This window comes from Arabidopsis lyrata (assembly GCF_000004255.2).
Source record: "Arabidopsis lyrata subsp. lyrata unplaced genomic scaffold ARALYscaffold_2, whole genome shotgun sequence".
Taxonomy (NCBI): domain Eukaryota; kingdom Viridiplantae; phylum Streptophyta; class Magnoliopsida; order Brassicales; family Brassicaceae; genus Arabidopsis; species Arabidopsis lyrata.
Window position 1 is genome coordinate 15,476,688 of NW_003302554.1, and position 24,906 is coordinate 15,501,593.

The following is a 24,906-nucleotide window of genomic DNA, read 5'->3' on the forward strand; positions in this document are numbered from 1 at the left end:
GGGAAAAAAGGAAAATATATAGTTTGGCAATTGTTAATAGTTTAATGAGAAAGTGATAAATCCTAGTGATCAAAGTCGGCTCAAACAAACTCGCCTGTGGTGGTGGGATATTGAGGTATTGGGTCTCTCATGGCTAAATTTGCATTTACGTTGAAGTTTCGATTTTGATTTTATTTCAAACAAAATTGTTGTACATGTAAGCCATTTTAGACTCTTAGAGATACTTACGAGTTTGATGAAAATTTCTGCCAAAAGACATGCTCATCTCCGGATTAGTGGGATTGTCCCAATAAATAAAAAAATGGGATACAACAAAGATGTGTTAGCACAGTCCAGTGACACAATTAGCACGTGGTGATGTGAAGTAGATAATTCTCCAAATTCCACAAATCTTCTTTTAGTCAGTTAAATCTTTGTATCATTTTATCATTTGACTTGGAATATCATGTTGCGCTAGACTTCATCATTACAGAAATATATTTGAATTTGAATGAGAATAATATGATGAGATCAATGCATTCAATTCAATCAAATCGGCTTAGTGATGATAGAAAGTTTTAAAAAAAAAACGACGGAAAAAAATATTCATATATTCTCAAAGTGTGAAACATATTAAAATTTGAATTAATGTAAAAAAAACTTTTTGACTTCTAATTTCCTTTTCTTACCATACGAAAGAACCAAATGAAGAAAAATTTGTGTACATAAAGATCAAGAAACGAAAAAGAGAGAAATGTAATCATGATTTCAGGTGTTTTCAATATCTATAAACGAATTTTGGATCGTATATTTGAAAAAAGGAACATACATAAACATAACATATAGTATTATTTTGTGGCAGCCGCGGAGTATGGCATCATCAGAGGTGGCTTTTGACCTTGGTCCATTTCTCATCGATATTTTATAAGGGCCAAGATATCGATGAGAAATGTTGTACTTGTATGTGTGTCTATACTCTATATATTTGAGCAAAGTACAACATAAATCACGTGCATTATGTTTTACTTTGCTCAAATATATAAATACTCTATAATCGAAAGAACTAAACTCGTCAAGTCCCTTACAAAAAACACTCGTTGTGAGTCCCTTTCTGGTTTACGTATACACACATACAAGTGCCATATTAATCTTCTACGCCTCATAGACTTTTTCAAGGGTGATTTAGGTGAATAACCAAAAAAAAAAGAAAAATTAGTTTTTTAGAAAGAAGGTAGAGAGAGATAGGGAGAGAAAGAGAGTGAATAGGAGGGTTAGAGGTTAGATATTTAATTTTGTTGTTTTTTTAGGTTATCTAGTGCAATTTCTCCTTTTTCAACGTCACTATAAAATAAACCACTTTTTTTTAGGTTTTATAGTTATAAATTTAGGGTTTATTGAGAACTTGGGATTTATAGGTGAGTGTTTAGATTCTTTTATTAGTTAAGAATCTAGTTTATTTGGCTATTAAAATTAGGGTACGTTATCAATTCTCCTTTGTGAGAAAAAACTTTCAGTTAAGTAAATAAAAATTCCAAAAGATTATAATAATCGAAAATAAAACTGAAAATTAGATTTTACAAATGGGGTCAAAAACAACTGAGCAGTTAAAATATTTGTAGTAATTCTCTCCACATGCGTATCTTAGATCCTCGAACCAAACAGAATCAAGAACTTCGATAATCAAGACAATGATAGTGCACAAAGACAAGAAGAACCAGAAGAAAACATTTTGGTTGGTTTCTTTTTCTATAAGAGAGCTTCGATGTCTATCTCCACGAAAGAGCATGGATCAGGGATGTCAAAGTTGTTCAAAACCTGAACGGAAACAAAAGCAAAAAACGATTTGAAATAATAAAACATTGCAGATATTTGGAGCAAAGAATGAAGACTTAAATGAGTGGTACCTGAGGATGCACGATTCCAAAGTTACCAATTTGTTTCCCTCTGACAACGATGCTAGCTTGCCTGCCCGGTAGAAACTCGGGCTCCTTTTGCAGAAGGTTAAAAAGAGATAGATTAGGATCTTGAGTTAGTTGATAATGAAAAACCTTTAGATGCTTGCGGATCGAAAGGAGAGCTTACTTGAGAGAGCTTTATATAGTATCCGTTATTGTCATTGATTTTTACAAATGGGATTGCCATCACTTCCATGATTCTATCGACGAGGCCATGGATAAGCTGAATCAAGAATTATACAGAGATCAGTTGATCAAGTTGCGAAAACATGAGAGAAAATAAGCTAATATAATGAAGATATTATAGTTGACAACGGAAATCCATACCTCAAATCCAGAAGTAGCACCACAGTGTAGTGCAGCGAGATGGCGACGATTGGATGCACCAACATCTTTGCTCTCGTCCAACATGGCCACATCACTGATTTCATAAATCTTTAACAGAAAGAAAAGAATTTATCAACCCTGCGACACTAAAATCTCAAATCTAGCTAACGGCACCAAAGATATGGTTTTACCTTAATTGGTTTAGGGTGGTCTTTGTTGGAACCAACAGTCTTCAATATCCCGGGCATCAGAGTCCTCCTCATGGCCTATTTACCAAATATAATGAAACAATTTTCGGCAATTAGCAAAGCATTACCATTGGAAAAGTTTACAAAGAGATGAACAAAGGATTTGAAAGGAACCTCAAAATCAGCAGACCGCGGGTTCCCAATTATGACGGCTGAGTTATCATCCACTCTATTTAGCATCGCAAAGTTCTCTTTATGCGAGCATAGTAGCCACGTTACCACCTCGGTGTACACATTCATCGCAATCTAAAATTCAAAATATAAAATAGATCATTTCCGTGATAAACAAATGCTTAAAAGTGATTTAACATGAAACCAAGACACAGATCACTGTGAGCTGATGCACCAGCAAAATGGAGGTGAAAATACCTCTATTCTTAGAAGATCAGTGAGCTCATTCAAAGGCAGTGGTTTTATCGAAGCAGGCTTTCTTGTTGGGATGTTATTGAAACCATAGGCAATGGCAACATCCTGGTGAAATACAAGCAAAGTGATTAGTTATATGGAGAAAGGAGAGTCATCATAATGGCATTATGTCACCAACACAGAAGGGTGTTAGTTATGAAGTATACCTCCATAACATCACAAGGGTGGAGAACGTCGCTCCTGCTGGGGGGTACATGTACTTTGATGCCACACTGGTTATCACTAGATTTTGCTTGCTCAGCATGCAACTGCATTCGGGTCAGCAGACTTGTAACCTGAAAGGTACAAAATCCATTTCACATAACAAATGATCAAAATCATTGCACAGTACCCTCTAAAATTTAATTGCACTGCAGCCTCTAAAATCGACATTTTCAACAAGGAAAATGAGGTTGGTTCAATCATAACAACTTGACAGCAGTGATGTCTCTATTACCTGTTCCACCTCCAAAGAGACTCCAATTGAGTCTGTAATGTAAGAGAGAGGAACTTCCATATCATAGACAGCTAAATCCGGATAGATGTATGACTTTCCATCGTTGTATGTAACTTCAACAGGCTCAATCTCAAATTTTCTCGCACAATATTCTGAAAAGGTTGTAACCTGGAAAACGTTGAATGATTAGTTAGATATTGATCAGCTAGCACTGTAGCTTTTATTTATTTACGACATACCATTGTATTCAAAACAATTTTGGCCTTCGTCAAATCAGTTGCTGTACATTCAATGAGGACATTCTTTGTCTGTAAGGTAATTGCTGAATGTGCACCATTGATAATAGGCGGCAATGACAGCACAGTTCTGCAAAAGTGAGCTTTCATTATTTTTCACTACATAATTCATTTATAATAAGAAAATTATTGTGATTGGTTTATGAAAGTATTTATCATAGATTGATAGACATCTGTACTTCTTCAACCCTTTAGGTAAAATTAACAGAACTAGGAAGAACAAATACCTCTTACTGTCGTATAAAACAGGGAAGACGGGTGAATTCTCGATTATGTGTAGAAATTTTTTGAGCTTCATATCTGACTGCAAACAAAAGTAATCTTTCACACATCAAGGAAAATCCTTCGGAAAGCCTAAGTAGTTATTCAGCGAGTAAATAATTATTTCATCTCATTATATACATATCCATATAATCTAAGTTCGGGGATATCTTTCTTTGATTGTTTGCTCCAAAAAATTTAGGATTTCACAAGAGTAACAAATGTCGTAACACAATAACCAGAAAGTAAAAGCTTCATTGTTTACCTTGTAGAATTCAATTAGTTCATCAGCCCTGAAGCTCTTTGTCTGCGACCAAGGTATTGGTATTAGGTACAAACATGAAACAAACTAGATTGTCACTAGTGAGAAATTGTACTAGTTGATGAACTCATAAGGATATTGACTTACTTGCTTCAAAGGTACAAAATTTATCTCCGTTGGCGGCAAAGCCTGAAAAAAAAAATATACCATAGAGTCAATGAGACATGGAAAAAGCTCAACTAAAGAAATTGTCAGCATAAATCAAAGGAAACAGAATGTATGAAAGTTTGATCAGCATTCTAGTTATAAGAATTACACTAAATAAGATCAGATACAAGAAATGGACAGGTAGAGGAAGACTACAGACACGAAAAAAGAAATAGGAAAAATGATAACACACAATTACCTCGTATGTGAATGGGCCCTGCAATGTATCAAGGTCATGAGTTCCAATTGCAACCAGGGATCTTCGCCTGAAATATGTAGCCAATATAGATGAAAATCACACAAATTGCAGAAATGGAACCTCATAAATCAATGGAAACTAATTTTTAATCCCAAAACGCAAGCCACACAATGATGGTAGCTAATAATTGAAATGATACAAGAGAGACCAAATGGATCCTATAACTAGCCATGTCATTTACCGGCAAATATTCTGATGTAGCTTATCCTGAAGATCAATGAAGCTGTTGTAACGAGCGTCGTCAAAGGTTACACCTCTTAAAACAGCACATACGACAAATGGGCGAATCTTCGATGTCTACAAAAGGAGAAAAGTTTCAATCATGAAGGAGCCAAATCAGAAGGTAGTTGGCAAACAACAGAAATAAACACGCACAGACCTCAGGTTTAACATTCATTTTAAGGAGCTTGTCTTTGCTAATGTCAGCAAGGGTATACGTTGGTATCTCCTGTTTCTTGTTGAAAACGCGAAGAGCTTGCGCAAGCCCTTCGAGGCAAAGCAAATCATATCTGCATTGATTAAGATACAAAAAGTACCAAATCAAGACCCTAATTATCTTTCTACTTAAACAATTCCCTAATTAGCAGAAGAACAGTAAACCTGTTGGCAGGAATTTCAATCTTGTAGATGATTTCTTCATCATCATCAGCTTCTTCATCGATGTGCTTCTCTTTTCTGATAATTGCCTTCTCAGTAGTCTGGTGGTCATGGATAAACGATTTCAAACAAAACCTTAATCAGGATTTAAAAAAAAAAAATCTAATCACAAAAGCAGAAGAAAAGCAAGTCACTGACCACATCGTCAAGCTCGATACCGAAACGAAAACACAGATCCTCGAATTCTTCCTGAGCTGCATTACAAAGAAGAAATTAGAAAACGATGAATCAGAGAAAGGAAGGAGAAGAGAAAGAGTTGAAGTTTGAATTACTGTAGGACTGTCCAAGAGCAGCGAACAAACGGTCTCTACCAACACTGATGGTTGGCATATTCTCGGATTTGTGAAATTAGCAGAAAGATAGAGAGATGACTTCTTCTTCTTAGTGTGGGCTGATTTTGGAACTAGGGTTTCTAAGGAACAAAGAAGAAGTAGATGGCGACTTTTTCACCGTTACAATATAACTCTTGATTTTATTTTTTTTAGTTTTTTTTTTTTACCTCTTTTTATTTTTTATTTTATTTAGGTCGTCTTTTCTTTCTTTTCATTTTATTTAAGGGTGATTTAGGTGAATAACCAAAAAAAAAGAAAAATTAGTTTTTTAGAAAGAAGGTAGAGAGAGATAGGAAGAGAAAAAGAGTGAATAGGGGGATTAGAGGTTAGTTTCTTAATTATAGTATTTTTGTTGGTTAGTTTTGCCAATTTCCCTTTATTTAATTTGTTTTTTTTTTTTTTAATTTCTCTGCCACTTCAAACAAAAGAACAATATGTGTTTTTCAAAGCAAATTTGTGTCTCAAATGACCAAAAGTTCAATACTCACAATAAGAAGAGAAGAGACCTCAATTTCGAATCAATAAAATAAAATAATACAATTTCATATTAATTAAATGAATAAAATAGGAAAACATAATTCAGCCAAAATTGTTTTGTCTCTGTCTTTTATGATCTCTCATAGTTTTCTAAGTATTTTCATGGACAAAGAAACAGAAAACATGGACTGCAGAAAAGTTGTAACATCATCAAAACTTGGGCGATAGGACAAAAAAAAATAAGGGCTGGCTTTATAGACACAATCTCACAACAAAGCGCAAAAAGAAATAACAGCAGATCTGCCTCAGAGAGTGTGTGCGCACTGGAACAACTTGCAAGGCCTTGGTTGAGTCGGAGAACATGATTATGTGTAAGGTGGTACAACTGCAGATTTGAGAAAGAACCACACAAGAATTCAACATCAGCAACAGTATGAAATCTTTATCAAGCTTTTAATCAAATTCCATCTGGATGGTGAAAGCCAACCTTGTTGCCTCTCAAGTAGACATTGACAATACTATATACATCTGGAGAAGCCTGCAAAGAGATGGAACATTATATTAAACACACGGATTCAAACCTTTCATGTAGATTATTCAGGATGAGGATTTTTTTTTTTGGTAAAACCTTTAGAGCTCGCAGCGGAATTGACCTGAGAGACATTTCTTTCTATGAAACTAGCTGTATTTCGAATGCTATCTGAAAACGTGACTCCCGTTTTGTTGAAGCCTGAGATTTTCTATAAGGGACTGGTAGTATGACTTGAGGCCCCGGATATCATTACCCTGGAATACCAAACAGGGAAAGGAGAGACTATGTTTAAGCACAAATACGAGATGATTTTTATCTAACATACAGTTGTTTTGAGGGAGTAAAACTTATCAAACCTGCAACTTTTGGCAATACTGCTCCGCCAAATCTTGTGGAATCTGTGCTGATGGAAAACTTTTCGACATAATATGCATGAGAAACGCATTACCAAATTTTTCATACATCACTTTCTGAGCTGTGATGATTTCTCCGAACAACGCGTGCTGTGTTAATAAAGCAGATGCATAGGGAAGGAAGAAATCCAGTCAGTTGTGGAAACAATTCAGAAGTTTATACAACTGCAACAGACAGAAGGAAAAAAAGAATTTAAGTTTCTTATGCTTACAGTATTTGCATCACTGAAATCGAAGGATTTATCTAGTACACTGTACAAACAACAGTTTGTTGCAAACGCTTCGATTACGAAATTCTGAAAACCTGGAACCTGAAAGCAAATAATTCTTGATTATGACATTTGTCATTCTTTCATGAAGAAAAGAAAGTTAATAAAAATTATTTACACGTAGACCTTCTCCTCGCTATATGGCTTGGCACACCAATCTTTAATTAGCTTAATAAATATCTGCACGCAGGCCTATTTATATGGCAAAAGAGTAAACCAAGAGGAAATAAGTAAGCAAAAAAGATCATCAAAAGTAAATGAATATGCAACAAAGGGAAAAGTGTTACAAACCTTACGTACGGTAATATCCTTGTGATTACAAGAAGTATTCAAAAGCAGCTGCATCATAGGATCTAGATACGCCGTACTTTTGGGCGTAAGAAATACAGAAGAGAGATCGTGTGTGGCTATCACATGAAGAAATGTATACAACATCCTTTGGAGCTCTATCAGTTCCCTCAATTCCTACACAAAAAAGGATATATGACTGGATGTAAAGGACGCTACGATATCATCAGGTTCTCAAGTTACAATTGCAAAATAGCCAGGAAATCATGCATGGAGATCATAAAATTGAGTTAGAAAGAAAATCAAACAAAATACCTCAGTAACAGCCCCAGGGCGTGAGGGGAGCCCATCTCTTGGAATTACTTTGAAAATCCTATCAGCAACCACGGGATATACTTCTTCCAGTATATCACGGAGAGCGCTGTTGAACTTGCAGATAAGCTGATTGAGTAATACCAGGAAACCAACCATTTCCTTTGGCTGCAACAATACACATACACAGTAAGAATTTTTGTTGAAGAAGTTATCAAATTAGTGTGCTCAACGCAGCATCATTGCACGAAATGAAGTATCTTGATTAGTAGATATTACTCCCAGATAAGAAAGTGCATCGTAGGAGTTCAACTAAATATTAATTTGAGGAAATGAAAACAGTGGAGCATTGAATAATATAACGGGAGCTCTGAAATTTTCGTTCTACCTCACTGTCAGCAAGTAGCTGTTCCAAAGCCTTGGGAAGATAAGGGAACACAGCGGAACCAAGGGTATCAACCATACGGTGTATGAATGATGTGACCTACAGAGAAGAGGAACAAGCTAATCACTGAGCTGTTAATCAATAACTTAATGGAGAAGAATATGCAACACTAGTGATTACAATAACATACAACTAAACTCATACCTTACTCCGCAAAGGCTCGACCTTTGGAAATTCAATTAGAACCCTTAGAAGCACATCCAGTGTCTACATTATGGAGAAGGTTACCAATTGTTAATAAAGAGTAAAGACAGAGCAGTTTCAATTACGAGTCAACAACTGAAGTTGCAAAAAGGACAAAGCATTGAAAAGACAGGTTGCAAAGCAATACATGATTCATAAGAGGGAAAAGAACCATCTATTATACAAACCTGCTTAAACATGAGACCAATTCCAGGACGACTCGCTGTAACAAGACGTTCACTGAAGCCCTAAATTGCAAGCAAAAGTATAAAGAAAAGCCCAGAAGGGGGTACAATTTGAAGTACCGAGTAACAAATCTCACATACAGAAACTAGAAAAACGGGCACAAACCTTGCTGAGAGCATTAATTGCCACAATAGCAAATTGGATATTTGCAATTTTCACAGGAAAATCTTCGGAACTTGCAGCTTTTGCCTGCACAAGTCCTGCCTCAATCTGGTACAATCATATCACATGGAAGGAGTGTGAGTACACCTGACCATAAATAATGCCAAAAAGTTTCATGAAACAAGAGAATGGTAGAAATGAAAACCTGTTGACAGAGAGGGGTAAGCAGTAAAGACAGATAATCTGACTGCTTTTCAGCCGGGACATCCTCCAACCCTATGATTATGCCAATAGCCTACAGAAAAACGTAATAGAAGTTAGAGATTTTATTTAAGGTACTGAAAATTTTTCTAGTTTTCCAAGTCAGAAGTACATATATGAAAACAGCAGCTTCAAGTGGCAGTCGAACCTCAAAAATGTGACTGCCATCTTCAGTTCCAGAAAGTTCTCTTGATGCAAAGTTCAAAGTCGTCAACTGGGACAACGTATCTTGAAGGTTCTGATTTCCCACAAAAAGATATAATTAGACAAAAATTAAACAAGCAAATACATCGGATTTACAGAAATGGATAACTGTCTTATGATCAAACGAGCTGCAGACAAGAGAAAATCAAATCCTTACCTGCAGGATCTTGTCAATGAATGGTACAAGCTTTGATTTTAACAATTTCACGACTCTCATGAACAAGTAACCTGCTCTACGGCTCACATGAACATTCTGGTGATGCAAACCCCTTTCATCAAGGAAAGCACCAAGAACATTGGGAATGTACTGGGAATTTTCCTGAATAAACTTCATGTACCTTGTTATGTTTTCTAAGTAAACTAGTGCAACAAGTCTATAAGACTGTCCAGGGAACTGTGTGGTCCAGAGCATCGGAATTAGTTCACTCAAACACCCAGATCCTGCTTTCATGGCCTCCTCGGTCATAGACTCTCCAAATGAATACAAAAGCGAGAGCGCAGCTTCCACTTCTTCAACATTGCTCTCGGATGAGGATCAACAGCATTTGCTAGTGCGTTACGAATAAAATGCTGAGTAACTTCAGGAGCAACACGGCCCACTGTACGTAACAAGACGAAGAGATCTTTTCTAAACTCGGACATTCTATCTTCCTCCTCCAATCCAATTTTATCCAGTAAATTAAGGTTATTACGATACATAGGATCATAGCAAATCTGAATTCTTATCACTTCGAGAATCTGTGTAATGTGGAGTAGCTGCTTCTCCTTTAATGCAGGGAGGCCTTTGAGAGTGGAAACGTAACCCAGGAGAAACTGGACGATGCTAAAAGTAGAATCCACCTCACAATTCCGCATGACATAAAAAACTGATGGCAGAACTTCGTTCAGCAAATCCATGGAGACTGCCTTGGTGTCCTCTGAGTTCAACCGCTTATGGCATTCTAGAACCTCAACAGCATAGCCAGTAAGCAAAGCAGATACTTTTGATACCAATTCAGAATCAACATCTCCGGATACTAAACCAAAAACACGACTTATTTGAAGGGTCTGCAGAAGGGGCAGTTTTGACTGGGGATCCATCCGCTTAGAAACCATGGCTAAAATACACCCAGCTGCTGCACCGCGAAAATGATCAGACAATCCATCAGACAAAATCAATTCAAACAGCAGTGGAACAAATGCATCATTGGCAACCAAACCAATGTCAATCCAAGAGACGAATCTTCTCATGCAATCTAACACAGTAGCAGAAAGATCAGGATCGGAATTCCTGTACAACGATACAATGTCATACCATGCTCTAGCAATCTGAGGGACACATTGTTGCCTCATAGCATCCTTGACTCGAGCAGCCACAGATATCTCTTCAGAAGTCCGGGGGTAATCCAAGCTAATCAACTCATCATCCAACGCATTCAAAACCCGACAAAACATGTCGATCACAACAGCCCCTTTGCTCAAATGAGGCATAAAATCAACAAACACCGAGGACCAAATCAAAGGGTAGTCAAAATAGATCAAAGTAACCAAAACCTGCGCAAGCTTGTTTTTAACAAATGGAGGTCCTTCGACAACTCTAACAGCATTCTCATTATCAATAACCTCCAAACAAGCCATTGAAAACACTGATTTCCTCACATAACTCTGCTCATCCACGCTCATAGATCCGTATCTAACCCTTAAAACATCCTGCAGCGTTTGCAAACACCAGAACTGAACTTGGACAAGCTTAGAAAACCATAACTTCTCAATACATATACTACAAATAGATGTAGTCTCTTTGATTTGCTGACAAAAAGTAACCGCTTGAGACTTTAACGCCGAATCAACAGCACCAGTTTCAAAGCTAATTACTATTGCCTGTTCAAGGTCATCCATAGTTAACCCCACTACAACAACCCTAGAACCGAGATTCAAAAGCCAGCCCTGGTTATAGCATACAAGTCAACAATGCCTTAAATTAGTATCGTCAGCTAGCTTCTCCTTCACCGTTCGTTCTCTTCCCGTATCAGATTTTGATGCGAAGAAGAAGAAGAAAAAGGCGAAACTTTTAGTGGGTTTCGCTTGAAAGCTTACCAGAAGTAAGGATCTTCACGATTATAGCGATCGGATTTATGGGAGTGACAGCTTTAGTAGAGAAAGGGATTTTGGAAACCCTAGCTCGAGTTTCTCTTTGAATTCAAAGAATTTTTTTTATGAGTTTTATAGAAAATTTCCCTTAAGGAAGGATTTATAAATATGGAGAAATTTGTGAGACTGGAGCCGTAGGGTTCTTTTTTTTATACACAGATTTTTATTAGCTTGCAGAAATTTTTCCAAAGAACTATAAATATTATTGCCAGCGAATTGAAAAATTAACCGTCAATAAATCGGCCCATGGGCTTGAATCTCATCTTACGAATTCTGTACTACATGTACAAGTCCTTTGTATTTCTCTTGCCAAATCGAATCCCTCACCCACATTCTTTGGAAACAAATCATTTTTTCAGCTCTCTTTGTTGATCAAGTCGAAATCACTCGCGTATTCACCATCTACAGACTTACAATACAACTTCTCTTGGATAAGCAAGGGTCGAAATCCACAAATTATTTGGATAATAAACTTCATTTACAAAATAAAATCTAACACTTTCAGTTAACGAAATCCTGTACTATTATTTGGGCAGTACAATTTATGGATTACCCTTAATTAACATTCTCATTTATAAGAATTTACTTAAGAATGCCACTAGAAATAAAATTTTATAGAGTAAATTAATTCAACTCATTAGAGATAAACAAGTCAAATACTATTTTATGCAATTTAATTAATTTAATTTAATTATAAAAACGAAAATCTATTATTAATTTCTTTAAAAGAATTACCAATCAAAATGAACATATAAGATTTGATATCTAACTTACCATATTAATTTGTTATTAATCATTATACTTCACCTCTCATCTTTATATGATTCTATTTCTATAAATAAATAAATCATTATATCATCTATATAATAATAAAAAAAAAGTAAATTTTTTTCTGCATATATCAAGATTTGAATTTTTAAAAACGAATATAAATTATTCAATGTATGAAATAACAAATTTAACGGGTCAAAAATTCATATTTGAGTAATTTATTCTTTTTTTTAATATCATCAATATTTAATAGATCAAAATTTTATGAAGTATAAATACTCTAATTTGATTTTTTGAAACAAATATTTATAATAGGCGGCGGGTTGAATATAATATATTATATGATGAAATGAGTTATGATCCTTATAACTATTTGAATATTTATATTTAATTTCATATCATTTTGTTTTTAAATTCATAATTTTACATAATACAATAAAAAAATTTAAAGATTTTAATTTGTAACATTTTAAAATAGTTTAATTTAATATATTAAAGAATATCATAAATATTTAATAGATTAAAAAGATAAAAAAATTATAAATACATTAATTTAAGGGAAATTGTTAAAAATACCCCTTTTGGTGTGCCCCTTTTCAAAAATGCCCCTTTTTAAATCTAAAATTTTTATAAAGTTTTATTAGGTTTATAAGGTACTTATGGATTGTAACTACTACTTGAAGACTCAATCCAAGTATTTATAAGGTTTTATAAGGTGTTTTTAAAGGTTTTACAAGTTATTTTAAAGGATTTTTAAGGTTTTTCAAAGGTTTTACAAGATATTTTAAAGGTTTTTAAAGGTATTTAAAATGCATTTATAAGGTATTTATAAAGTATTTATAAGATTTTAGATACATAGAAATGTAGTTTGTGTATGTTTTAATAATATTACATACATATTTGGGTAAATCTTATATTTTTAAGAGCATTTTTTATAAGGTTTTTTAAAAAGGGTATTTTTGAAAAGTGGCATTGAAAAAGTGGCATTTTTGCAAACCCCTTAATTTAATTTTCTAAAAAGATATGTTTAAAATATTTATAGTAGGCGGCAGGTTAAATGTAATGTATTATATGGTAGAAAGTTATGATCCTTATAACAGACGGCATTTTAAGATTTTATGATGAGATGAGTTAAATAAGGTTTGACACTTCTAAATACTTAAAAATTTGATTCTGCAAGCAATTTTGAAGATAATAAATAATAGATTGTGCCGCAATATTTTCATACGGATTGTAAAATGAAAATATAGACTCCACACACGGATTGAATTTGGTATTATTATATACAAAATATATGTTCATAATATATATGTGAATAATTGGTAAATTCCGTAATTAGCTCAAACAAATCTCTATTTCAACAACCAATGAATCAGAATTTGAAAAAATAATTTCCTAAATTAATTTAAAATAATAGCTAATTTTCTTAAGTAATTCAAAATAATCTACGTTTTAGATGCGATTCATTTATGATATTTTGAATTTTGATCTGACTAAATTATATGCACTCTCATTTTGTGGTTGTTAACATAAATTAATTCATTGTTCAAACAATATTAATTTTTTAAAAAAATAATTTTATTTTCGGTTTTCATATCTTAAAAAAATATCCATAATTGAATACTATAGAAAAAGGAAAATATATTCATTCTAATATTATATATAGGGACTGACAAAAAAATATTATTTTTTCACTTACTATTATAATATATCACAACTTTATTCTAAAACATAAAATTTATAAATTTTGTAATAAATGAAATTCAACCCGTACTGTAGTACGGGTGATGATCTAGTATCATGTATTTGGGTAACAAACTTCCATTAAAGAAATCTCATGTATTTTGGATGACAAATTTACATTTTAAGAAATAAAATCCAACAATTCTTTAAATATGCTAATATCTTATATATGATAAAACTTCTTATAAAAGTATATACTATATAGAAGATTTTCTTTAATATTTTAGAGGGGCTATTGTTTTACTTGGCTTTTAGAATATTTGTTACCATAAATTGTTTGTTATTTTCCAAATAAATATCTGTACCGAAAAGAATTTAAATTTTTCTCAGGAAGAAGAAAAAAAAAAAAAAAAAAAAAAGGAGGATAAATAGCTAGGCAAAAAGAAAATGCCCAAATAATAATTAAAGGTTTGAACTTTGAACCAAAAGAGGTAACTTTAAAATAGTAGACATGTATAAATGTTTGTGAGTTATATGTTATAGCAGATAGTGTTCTTAAAGTTTCTTAATCAAAAGTTTTATAAAAACAAATCTATATATATAATTAGAGAGTCTTCTCTCCATCTAAGGTGTCCACCTAAGCATCCACCTAAGCAATAATATTTATTTTACATTAAAATCAATTTAAAACATCCATTTAATGCATTTACTTGTAATTAATAGAAATAATAAATTTTAAATAAATAAAAAACGAATTATGTAAAATAAATAAAATGTTAAAATAAGAAAATAATACTATAAAAAGAGAAATTGTTAAAAATGCTCTTTTTTCAATACCCCTTTTCAAAAATGCCCCCTTTGATAGTCCATTTTTAAGTTTGCCCTCTTTTAATTTTTAATGACCATTTTACCCTTATTTGAAACAAAATTAGGTCCACAAAATACAAAATATTTTTTGGCGGGAAAAGTGATCCCGCAATTTTCCCGCCAAAACACTTGTAAAAACCTTTAAAATACCTTGTAAATTTTTCCCGCCAAAAATTTTCCCGCCAAAAAAATTTTGCAAAAAAAATTGCAGAGTATTTACAAGTGTTTTGTAAGGTTTTACAATGTATTTTAAAAGGTTTTACAAGGTACTTATAAGGTTTTATAAGGTATTTATAACTTGTAAAACCTTATAAAAAACTTGTAAAACCTTATAACTTGTAAAAACCTTATAAAATAGCTTGTAAAATCTTATAATATCTTATAAATACCTTGTAAATACGTTGTAAAACCTTTTAAAATACATTGTAAAACCTAATAAATACCTTGTAAAAAACCTTTAAAATACCTTGTAATTTTTTGGCGGGAAAAAGATATGTTTAAAATATTTATAGTAGGCGGCAGGTTAAATGTAATGTATTATATGGTAGAAAGTTATGATCCTTATAACAGACGGCATTTTAAGATTTTATGATGAGATGAGTTAAATAAGGTTTGACACTTCTAAATACTTAAAAATTTGATTCTGCAAGCAATTTTGAAGATAATAAATAATAGATTGTGCCGCAATATTTTCATACGGATTGTAAAATGAAAATATAGACTCCACACACGGATTGAATTTGGTATTATTATATACAAAATATATGTTCATAATATATATGTGAATAATTGGTAAATTCCGTAATTAGCTCAAACAAATCTCTATTTCAACAACCAATGAATCAGAATTTGAAAAAATAATTTCCTAAATTAATTCAAAATAATAGCTAATTTTCTTAAGTAATTCAAAATAATCTACGTTTTAGATGCAATTCATTTATGATATTTTGAATTTTGATCTGACTAAATTATATGCACTCTCATTTTGTGGTTGTTAACATAAATTAACTCATTGTTCAAACAATATTAATTTTCTTAAAAAATAATCTTATTTTCCGTTTTCATATCTTAAAAAAAATATCCTTAATTGAATACTATAGAAAAAGGAAAATATATTCATTCTAATATTATATATAGGGACTGACAAAAAAATATTATTTTTTCACTTACTATTATAATATATCACAACTTTATTCTAAAACATAAAATTTATAAATTTTGTAATAAATGAAATTCAACCCGTACTGTAGTACGGGTGATGATCTAGTATCATGTATTTGGGTAACAAACTTCCATTAAAGAAATCTCATGTATTTTGGATGACAAATTTACATTTAAAAAAATAAAATCCAACAATTCTTTAAATATGCTAATATCTTATATATGATAAAACTTCTTATAAAAGTATATACTATATAGAAGCTTTTCTTTAATATTTTAGAGGGGCTATTGTTTTACTTGGCTTTTAGAATATTTGTTACCATAAATTGTTTGTTATTTTCCAAATAAATATCTCTACCGAAAAGAATTTAAATTTTTCTCAGGAAGAAGAAAAAAAAAAAAAAAAAAAGAGGATAAATAGCTAGGCAAAAAGAAAATGCCCAAATAATAATTAAAGGTTTGAACTTTGAACCAAAAGAGGTAACTTTAAAATAGTAGACATGTATAAATGTTTGTGAGTTATATGTTATAGCAGATAGTGTTCTTAAAGTTTCTTAATCAAAAGTTTTATGAAAACAAATTGTCACATAACAACCCACCTAATTTTTGGCTGTCAGCTTGGAACACAATTTCCTTTTCTATCTATAAGCAACCTATGCATTATATTAAACGAAACAAGACATCACTTACTCTTTTGTGTTGTATCATATTTTGTGTCTCTGTTTTCAAAGGTTAAACTGTCACATTATCAGCTTCCATAAGGAATTTTACGAAATAGCTTCACAACGCATAGCCAAACACTCCAGCTATATCCTTTAGATTAATCCCCGCTTAAATTGTGATACATGTCTTGTGATGTGAGCGCAACATGCAAATCTTTTTATTAGTATGAGTCTAATTACCCACACTTAAAAACTAGCCCATAAGTGGAAGATTGCCACTAGAGCCGGCACTAGCCACAAGCTAGGGAGGCATGTGTTTGTGGCCCCAGATGTAGTTATTAATATATCGGCCCTCCTTTTACTAAAATTCTCTTATAGCTCAACTTGTTAAATGCTGGCCAGAAGGAAGTGCAAGGTTGAGGGTTCGATTCTCACACTTGCAGTAATGCTTTAACAATTTTTTTGAGAAGAAATTAGGCCTCTTTTTTTTTCTAAGCTTGTGGCCTTCAAAATGTTAGAGCCGGCTCTGATTGCCACACACTTATATATTACTCAGAAAATCATCTCATAATTTCATACTTAGATAATTTATACTTAAGCTTCTCCATCGCAGTTACAACCTTATTTAAACAGATGTTCAGTCTATTATTTATCTGAAGAAATATCCTTGCGAGTTGCGACGCATTGTTCTTTTTAGTTAAGTTTAGTAACAAATCCGAAACTATACTATTGAAAGAAAAACATACTAAAATAAATGTCTTATTGTCTAATTAACATATCGAAAATAAAAGATATCCGAAATTGGAGACTTTTAAACCGCTGTTATGTGATAATACTATGGAAAAGAGAATCAAATATATAATATCAAAGAACCAAAAGTCTCATTATTGTGTGTCATGTGTATCTCCCGATATATACATATAGATCAAAAAGATCTGAGGGAAAGTGGGCACAATACTCTATAGAAGTCAGATGCAAGTGCCCCAGAAAAGAAATGTGAAAGAGTGAAAGAGAGAGAAACTTCCTCTTCCTTTCTTTCATGCTTACGACAAAACTTCACCGCCACCTGTTTTGTCTCAAATCTTTTTCCACTTTTTTTAATAATATAATTTATTATACTAACTACACATGCAAGGTAACTCTAAATGTTTTAGACTTTGAAAAACATTAATGTATTCACATATAAAACATTATAAACATATAAAGCCCGAAACCCTATATATATATAAACTAAGAGCGAGAAAGAAAGAAAAAAGCTAGAGAGAGAGAGAGAGATGAACAAATGGTTGGGGTTTTCATTGACACCTCCTTTGAGAATCTGTGATAGTGAAGAAGAGCACGAAGAAGAACTCAGACATGACGGTTCCGATGGTTCTGATCCTCTCACACATCATCCCCGTGGTATATATAATATATATGTTGTTGGTGTGCCTTTTAATATTCTTAATTTGATTTCGATGTGTAGTTTGGGGATATGATATTAACCTTGATCATCATCATCATCATCAACATGATGAAGTGCCAAAGGTGGAAGATTTGCTCTCAAACTCTCATCAAACCGAGTATCCTTTGACCAATAACCAAACCAATGTCAACAGCACCACCGTGGTTAACAGATTAAACCCACCCGGTTACCTTCTCCACGAGCAAACCGTAGTTACACCACAATACCCGAACCTAGATCCAAACCTAACCCATGATTATGGAGGTTTTGAGAGGGTCGGTTCGGTCTCGGTTTTCAAATCTTGGTTAGGGCAAGGCACTCCAACATTTCAACTCTCGAGTACTTACGTCACTGAAGAGGGTGGTACGAGCAATAATATTAGTCATTTTAGTAACGAAGAGATTGGTTATAACACCAATGGCTCGATGCTATCATTGGCTTTGAGCCATGGGGCTTGTTCTGATTTGATCAACGAAACGAATGCATCTGTAGTGCCGGTAGAAGAACCGGTTAAAATAGATGAGAAGCGGAAGAGATTGACTGGCAAATCTCAGGTGAAGGATTTGGTTCCTCGGAAGTCGGTTGATAGTTTCGGACAAAGAACTTCTCAGTATCGTGGAGTTACAAGGTACGTACGTTATTAAATAATGATGTCTCAAACTAATTTTTTGTTTTGTTTTAAATGATGTCTCAAACTTACACGTAAGAAAAATGTGAATGCCACAATTATGTATATATGTCATTTTATCTTGTAGTTTATGCAATTGTGTCGACACATATTTAATCTGTGCGTGTATACAGGCATAGATGGACAGGGAGATATGAAGCTCACTTATGGGATAATAGCTGTAAGAAAGAGGGACAGACAAGGAAAGGAAGACAAGGTCAGAAAAAAACAAATACAAATAATTTTCCGATTCATAATGCTATCATCAATAATTTTACTAACAATTAATAATTTTGTTTCGTATGTACTTTCTCATTCGCTTCTTGATCAATGACAGTGTATCTTGGTAAGTGCAAAATTTTATTTCAACGACCCTTATTAATGTCGTGTTGCCCTAGTTTTGGTCTGAAGTATAATAAGCTCTTTATATATTTTCTTATGATATAATTAAGAAAAATAAATGTAATAGTAAAATTCATACTTAAAGAAATACTACAACAGGAGGGTATGATGATGAGAAGAAAGCAGCGAGGGCTTATGATTTAGCGGCTCTGAAGTATTGGGGTCCTACCACTCACTTAAATTTCCCTGTGAGTTTGATCTATCTGGTCCCGGACCTCCACTTCTTTAACTTCTTTATTACATGCAAGTGTGTTTTATCACTTTTGTATATGTACAACGTAACAGTCTTACTTAGTTTCCATATTTGGATCTTGAATGTAATTATGTTACGATTTTATTGACTTGATTTTGATGGAACTACATAGATTTTTTTTTTTTTTTTTTTGGTAAACTGAACTGCATAGAGTCGGCTTGTGATATCAGTTCTTTTGACGCTCCTTTATTCAGTTGAGTAATTACGAAAAGGAGATCGAGGAACTCAATAACATGAATAGGCAAGAATTTGTTGCCATGCTGAGGAGGTAACTATATATACTCAACAGTGGGATTGTAATGAAATTTATGGCCTCTGTAGTTACTTACTTAACCAATGCTTTGTAATGAAATTCTCATATCATAGGAACAGTAGCGGGTTTTCGAGGGGAGCTTCCATTTACAGAGGAGTTACAAGGTTTGCTTTGGAGATATATATATATATATATAAGGGAAACTTGTATATATATATATACTTATGGCATTTGAGCATACATGTACGTGGAATTAAGGATCATCATGATCATGCATGTATAACTCATGCAGGCATCATCAACATGGAAGATGGCAAGCTAGAATTGGAAGAGTTGCTGGAAACAAAGACTTGTACCTTGGCACATATAGTATGAACCACTCCACTACTTTATATATGGCTTAAATAACATTACATATCTCGTAGCTTTTGAATTGTTAAATATCACATTTTGTAACTATGATGAAGGCACGCAAGAAGAAGCAGCAGAGGCGTACGATATCGCGGCAATTAAATTCAGAGGCCTAAACGCTGTAACTAATTTCGATATTAACAGATATGACGTGAAGAGGATATGTTCAAGCTCTACGATTTTCAATAGCGACCAGGCCAACCGTTCTCCCACCAGCTCTGGCTCCGGCCAATAACGACCACCGACACCATGAAACTCCTCGCCGTAGAGACTATTCCCACGGTTGGTTTGAGGAACCTCTGATTTAAATATATATAAGTTCGTCGAGTCTGTTTAATAAACATTCCTAAGTAAGGCATATAATTATATACAACATTTTAGCAAATTAGGTTATCATACTACTTGAGTCTCGTATTTATTTACAATTGAAAAGTTAATGCATCCACTATTTACACTCCATGACAAAAGTGTTAATTAGTAGTATTTCCTAACTGGACCAAGTGAAGGAGAGACGATTCCTCAATTTGTGTGCCTTCTTCTGTCGTGGTCGTACTTAAAGAAAAAGCGTTACAAAGTGAAACCGTAACTTACTAAACTCACAATCGAATCCGTCAGGCCAAGCCTTTGATTTTGAACACGTATCAAGCTAGTTATAAATCACATATATAAGCAGCGTATAGTGGATCAAGGTTTTCGGATTTTTGTAGTCATGTCTGAATTGTTTCTTACATAACATAAATATTTGTTGAATCTTAACTAACTTACTTCACTCATAATCGAGTCCGTCCAACTTGGATACAATTACATAAATGCATGTACGTTGCATTGCATGCATATAAATACATGTATAATTCATAATAAGAATGAGAATACATGTTTTTTTTTTTTTATATATAACCCAGGTGTCCGGTTTTACCGAAGTGGCCCGACTAGCGTCGTGTCCAAGCGGAGCTGACGTGGTCCTGGAAGACTGCAACCGTCATGTGAATTCTGCAGTGACCAGAAATCGAACTCAGGTAGCGGTACCCCAGCTAGAGGCCCTTTACCACTAGGAGACAACTCCTTGTTAGAATACATGCTTTGCTCGAAACCAAATCCTAATTCCTCAATGCAACGCAATTTGGCCACATGCATGCATACATTCGAGTCTAGCTAGTAGTTTATATACATATGTCTGTGTATGTGAGTACATGGTATATCAAACTTTAAATATCTTTTTGATGACGAATGTGTAGCTTTAATTTATTAAATCGGTAAATGATTTCATCAGAATCCACTTTACTTGTGTTTTTTCCAGCGCAGCACATTTCGCTCAATTATTACTGTAAAGTTTAATGCAAGTGTCAATTAGACCATTCTTATTGGGAGGTCCTTAGCTTAGTTCTTAGCTCATGAGTGATTAAAATTAAAGGTTGAAATGTTGATTTTCTAAGGAATGGTTTTTAGTTAAGAGCAAAAAATTGGCTTAAGAACCAAAACTAAGGCCTCCCCAATAATGTTGCTCTTACAGCTTCTATAAACCCGCCATCAGTAACTTTTAAGAGCATCTTCATTAGACAATTCTTAATGGTTGTCTTTAGTATAAATTAATAATAAAATTAAAGACATTCCCCTTTTTGGGTATGTAAAATGTCTCTAGGAAGACACAAATCTATAATTAAAGACACTCTCTACTTTATTTTTATATTTTTATTAATTTTATATTTAAAGACACTCACAAATAAATGACCAATGTGGGTGCTCTAAGTTCTTTCATAGCTGTAAAATTAGTTTCAAAGCCAAAAAAAAAAGATAATCAATAATTATTTTTCTTCTAAAAGCTTCAATTCAACTGTTTTATTAGGATTTCATCATTTATTTTTTCAGTATGTATATTATAGATACAAAAATATGTGTATCTGAAAATATTAAGTTCGATATATTAATATACAATCACATATATATTATAGATTTAACAAAAACAATTTAAGTCATATATTTAATTTTTAGTTTCGGATCCAAAGACTACGCCAATCGAATCTAGCTTCTTGGTATGGAAGAGACACACGTAATGGTATAAAACTTAACATTCTTTATAAAAAAAAAACTTATTACTAACTTCAAAACACACAGAAATTGGAATCTCTCATCTGCAATCATAAAAGATGGGCCTAAACGAATAGATCCAAAACGGCCCGAATCAAACGACCCACCCGGATCCCTTAAAATAATAGTAACTCTTCGTTCCTAATTTAAAAACATGGATCTCTCCTTTCTTCTTCAATTCATTTTACGTTACTCGTTCGTTCTTCAGATTCGCTTCTCTTTCTTTGCAGTTCGCGAAAACCTAATTTCATAATTCTGAGATTTTGAACTCAATCCCAATTTCGAGATTACTCGAATCCACTTGAAATTTCTCAGCTTGTTCTTTAATTAGAGTTCTATTAATGGAAACGCCATTACAAAGTTTGAGACTTTTTCTTCTCTGCTTCGTCTTCTTCTTCATCTCTGCTTCTATCTTCGTCGACTCACAATCACAAGAGTCTTCCATTACTCCTCCTCCACCACCGCCTCCGCCATTCTTAAATCCACCGCCGCCTCCATTAAGGGTCGTTGAGAGTAACAAGGCGATTCACGAGAAGCGAAGAAAAAAATGGCGACAGAGAAGACACCATAAACACCCACCACCGCCGCAGCAGAAGCTGAACATGGGAAAGACGGTGGGGCTTTTCTTCGCCGCTGTAGCTGCAGCTTTGCAAGTAGTTGTTGCTGCTTTCTTGCTTTTCAAAAGAAGGCAGCTTCTCCTTAAGATCAATGATAGACACTGAGTGAGAGATTCCAAGCTTCTCCAATAGGCATCTTCTTCTTCCCGATCTAGAAAAGAGCTTCAAGTTGGAGTTAAGTCAATCTCAATTTTGTTCCTCTTAAATCTGTAAATTTATTATAGTCTTTGACTGCAACTCAAAATTTGTTCTTTAGATATGAGTGAATCCAGTGGAAAAACTGAATTTTGGGGATGATTGTTGATGAAAGTTCTCAAATTTGATGATACATTTGTTGAACAACTACCATTGTGTTGTTAATTCCCAGCTATAGATCTAACTTAGCCTACACATGAAGTCTCCTTTTTGTATGGTCCTTTAGGGTTAATAATGTCATACATATCATTTAGAATAATTGCAGAGGACCGATCTAAACTTATGCAGTTGGGACCACTGAAACCCATGTGAGAGTCTGGTCCTTAAAGTTTGCAATTTTTTTGGATTTTTTTCTAAATTGGAAGGTTCACAGAGGTCAATGCTTAGTTTTAGCTAGTGATATGAACGAACTCAGGATCTTAAATATGAAAAACTCACATACAATGTTACAATTTTGACAGGTTTTGAAGAATTACACGGCACACAAAACAGAGAAGACAAGAATCAATCAAAGAGAAAAGAAGAAGAAGAAACAGGTTTTGGTGTTTTAGTCAAGGAGTCCTAAGTCTTTTTTTAGCCAGTTCCTCCAAGTACACCCTTTAGCTTCTTGACTGTAGTAGCGTCAAGGAAAGTAGTACCCACCACAAGTTCAGTGGGAAGACTGTTAGCAAAGAGTGCGAAATCGAGAATCTGCAGACCCGGATTAGCGCTGTTGAAAGTCACAACGGCTGCTGCAGAGGATTTTCCTGCGTTGATCTGGAAATGAAGCAAGCCCTGTGGGAAAATCATGACCTGTCCTGGTTTAAGTGTCTGCACGTAGACTGCGTTTGCAGAGGAGACAAACCCAGCGGTAATGGAGCCGGAAAGGACATAGAGAACCTCAGATGCACCAGGGTGAGTGTGCATTGGAATCACACCTTTAGGAGCTAGGTCAAGTCTAGCTGTAGAGAGGCCTAGACCGTTCAGACCCGGGAACTGAGCGGCGAAAGCGGGTGTGACAGCGGCGTTGATGATGTTTGTAGTGTTTCCAGGAGTGCCTAAGCCGGAGAAGACAAAGTCTGTAGCTTTGACATGAATGGGACGAATGCACGGGTAACCCGCAGGGGTTTCAGCGCGTTTCAGGTTTGCGACACAGAAATCTTGAACAGAGGCATTGGATAGAGCAAAGAGAAGAGATAAGAGGAAGATAGTACGCATCATTTTTGAATGATTGGTTTAAGAACTAACTCTCTTCTTTTCTTTTCTTTTTTTCTCTACTCTTCTCGAGTGTTTATATAGAGAGGTGTTGGATAAACTGTGTGGTGAACATTCGAAAGACGGAGATAAGCTTTTGGAATCCATTATGGACGTCGAAGAACAAGGACCACTCTTAGAAACAAACAAAATGGCTCTTTTCTTTGCCTGCCTGTTCTGCATCATTTAGATCGCTGTATTGATGATGTAGACACTGAAATTTATTATTGGTCGAAGAAGATATTCCGATTTTTATCTTAGATTAAGCCGTTGATTTCGGACTGCGGGGTCAAGGGTTTTGAGAAGAACAGAGAGTAGACAAATTAAAATACATCAAGCTCAATTTTCTTTTCTTTCTTGCGGATTTAACTTGTTGCTTAAGTAAGTAGAAGAGAGCAACTCACGTCCATAAGACAGACACGTCTAACTACACTGGGTTGGGTAGTTAGAGACTTATTAGAGATATTATGAGTGAAGAAGAGCCAAAGATAAGATTTTGTAACAAGTTGGGTTAAAGTTGACGTAGAGAATACGAGGAGACGATGTGAATACGAATGTGTTGTTACGTAGTGTGGACCAGTGACACATGTGACGAACCATTAAAAGACACTATTTGACAGCCAGAAGAAGCTTAACAAAGATGTCGACAAAAAATACAAATTTAAGAAAGATTCTTATAAAGATCCGTTTTTTCT

At 34.0% G+C, this 24,906-nt stretch overlaps 5 protein-coding genes across 5 annotated transcripts; 2 read left to right on the top strand and 3 right to left on the bottom strand.

The window, feature by feature from the left end:
- Positions 1–1,516: 1,516 nt before the first annotated feature.
- On the bottom strand, positions 1,517–5,743 carry LOC9324946 (phenylalanine--tRNA ligase beta subunit, cytoplasmic). Its single transcript, XM_002888837.2, has 19 exons — positions 5,586–5,743; positions 5,452–5,507; positions 5,257–5,354; positions 5,036–5,165; positions 4,838–4,953; positions 4,597–4,663; positions 4,338–4,379; positions 4,194–4,235; positions 3,895–3,971; positions 3,611–3,737; positions 3,372–3,539; positions 3,082–3,210; positions 2,879–2,980; positions 2,624–2,755; positions 2,453–2,527; positions 2,262–2,369; positions 2,062–2,157; positions 1,884–1,967; positions 1,517–1,794 (listed from the first exon to the last, which is right to left on the bottom strand). Exons 1-19 carry the CDS (start codon positions 5,641–5,643, stop codon positions 1,726–1,728), a joined length of 1,776 nt encoding a protein of 591 aa, XP_002888883.1. The 5' UTR covers positions 5,644–5,743; the 3' UTR covers positions 1,517–1,725.
- A 424-nt stretch (positions 5,744–6,167) lies between these two features.
- Positions 6,168–11,668, bottom strand: LOC9324947 (exportin-T). The gene is given in 16 exon segments (XM_021035136.1): positions 6,168–6,507; positions 6,610–6,660; positions 6,751–6,908; positions 7,011–7,157; positions 7,280–7,378; positions 7,463–7,528; positions 7,628–7,801; positions 7,940–8,104; positions 8,325–8,420; positions 8,526–8,588; positions 8,753–8,812; positions 8,916–9,020; positions 9,118–9,207; positions 9,322–9,411; positions 9,535–9,914; positions 9,917–11,668. Coding segments are annotated over 14 exon segments (2,964 nt in total). The 5' UTR covers positions 11,256–11,668; the 3' UTR covers positions 6,168–6,507; positions 6,610–6,660; positions 6,751–6,818.
- A 5,805-nt stretch (positions 11,669–17,473) lies between these two features.
- LOC9324948 (AP2-like ethylene-responsive transcription factor AIL1) lies at positions 17,474–20,814 on the top strand. Its single transcript, XM_021035775.1, has 9 exons — positions 17,474–18,022; positions 18,117–18,723; positions 18,897–18,979; positions 19,100–19,108; positions 19,264–19,352; positions 19,612–19,685; positions 19,784–19,834; positions 19,963–20,039; positions 20,138–20,814. Exons 1-9 carry the CDS (start codon positions 17,926–17,928, stop codon positions 20,314–20,316), a joined length of 1,266 nt encoding a protein of 421 aa, XP_020891434.1. The 5' UTR covers positions 17,474–17,925; the 3' UTR covers positions 20,317–20,814.
- Positions 20,815–22,309: 1,495 nt separating this feature from the next.
- LOC9323504 lies at positions 22,310–23,471 on the top strand. Its single transcript, XM_002887394.2, has one exon. It carries the CDS (start codon positions 22,508–22,510, stop codon positions 22,886–22,888), a length of 381 nt encoding a protein of 126 aa, XP_002887440.1. The 5' UTR covers positions 22,310–22,507; the 3' UTR covers positions 22,889–23,471.
- Positions 23,381–24,272, bottom strand: LOC9323505 (germin-like protein subfamily 3 member 1). The gene has a single exon (XM_002888839.2). It carries the CDS (start codon positions 24,176–24,178, stop codon positions 23,552–23,554), a length of 627 nt encoding a protein of 208 aa, XP_002888885.1. The 5' UTR covers positions 24,179–24,272; the 3' UTR covers positions 23,381–23,551.
- Between the last annotated feature and the right edge of the window lie 634 nt (positions 24,273–24,906).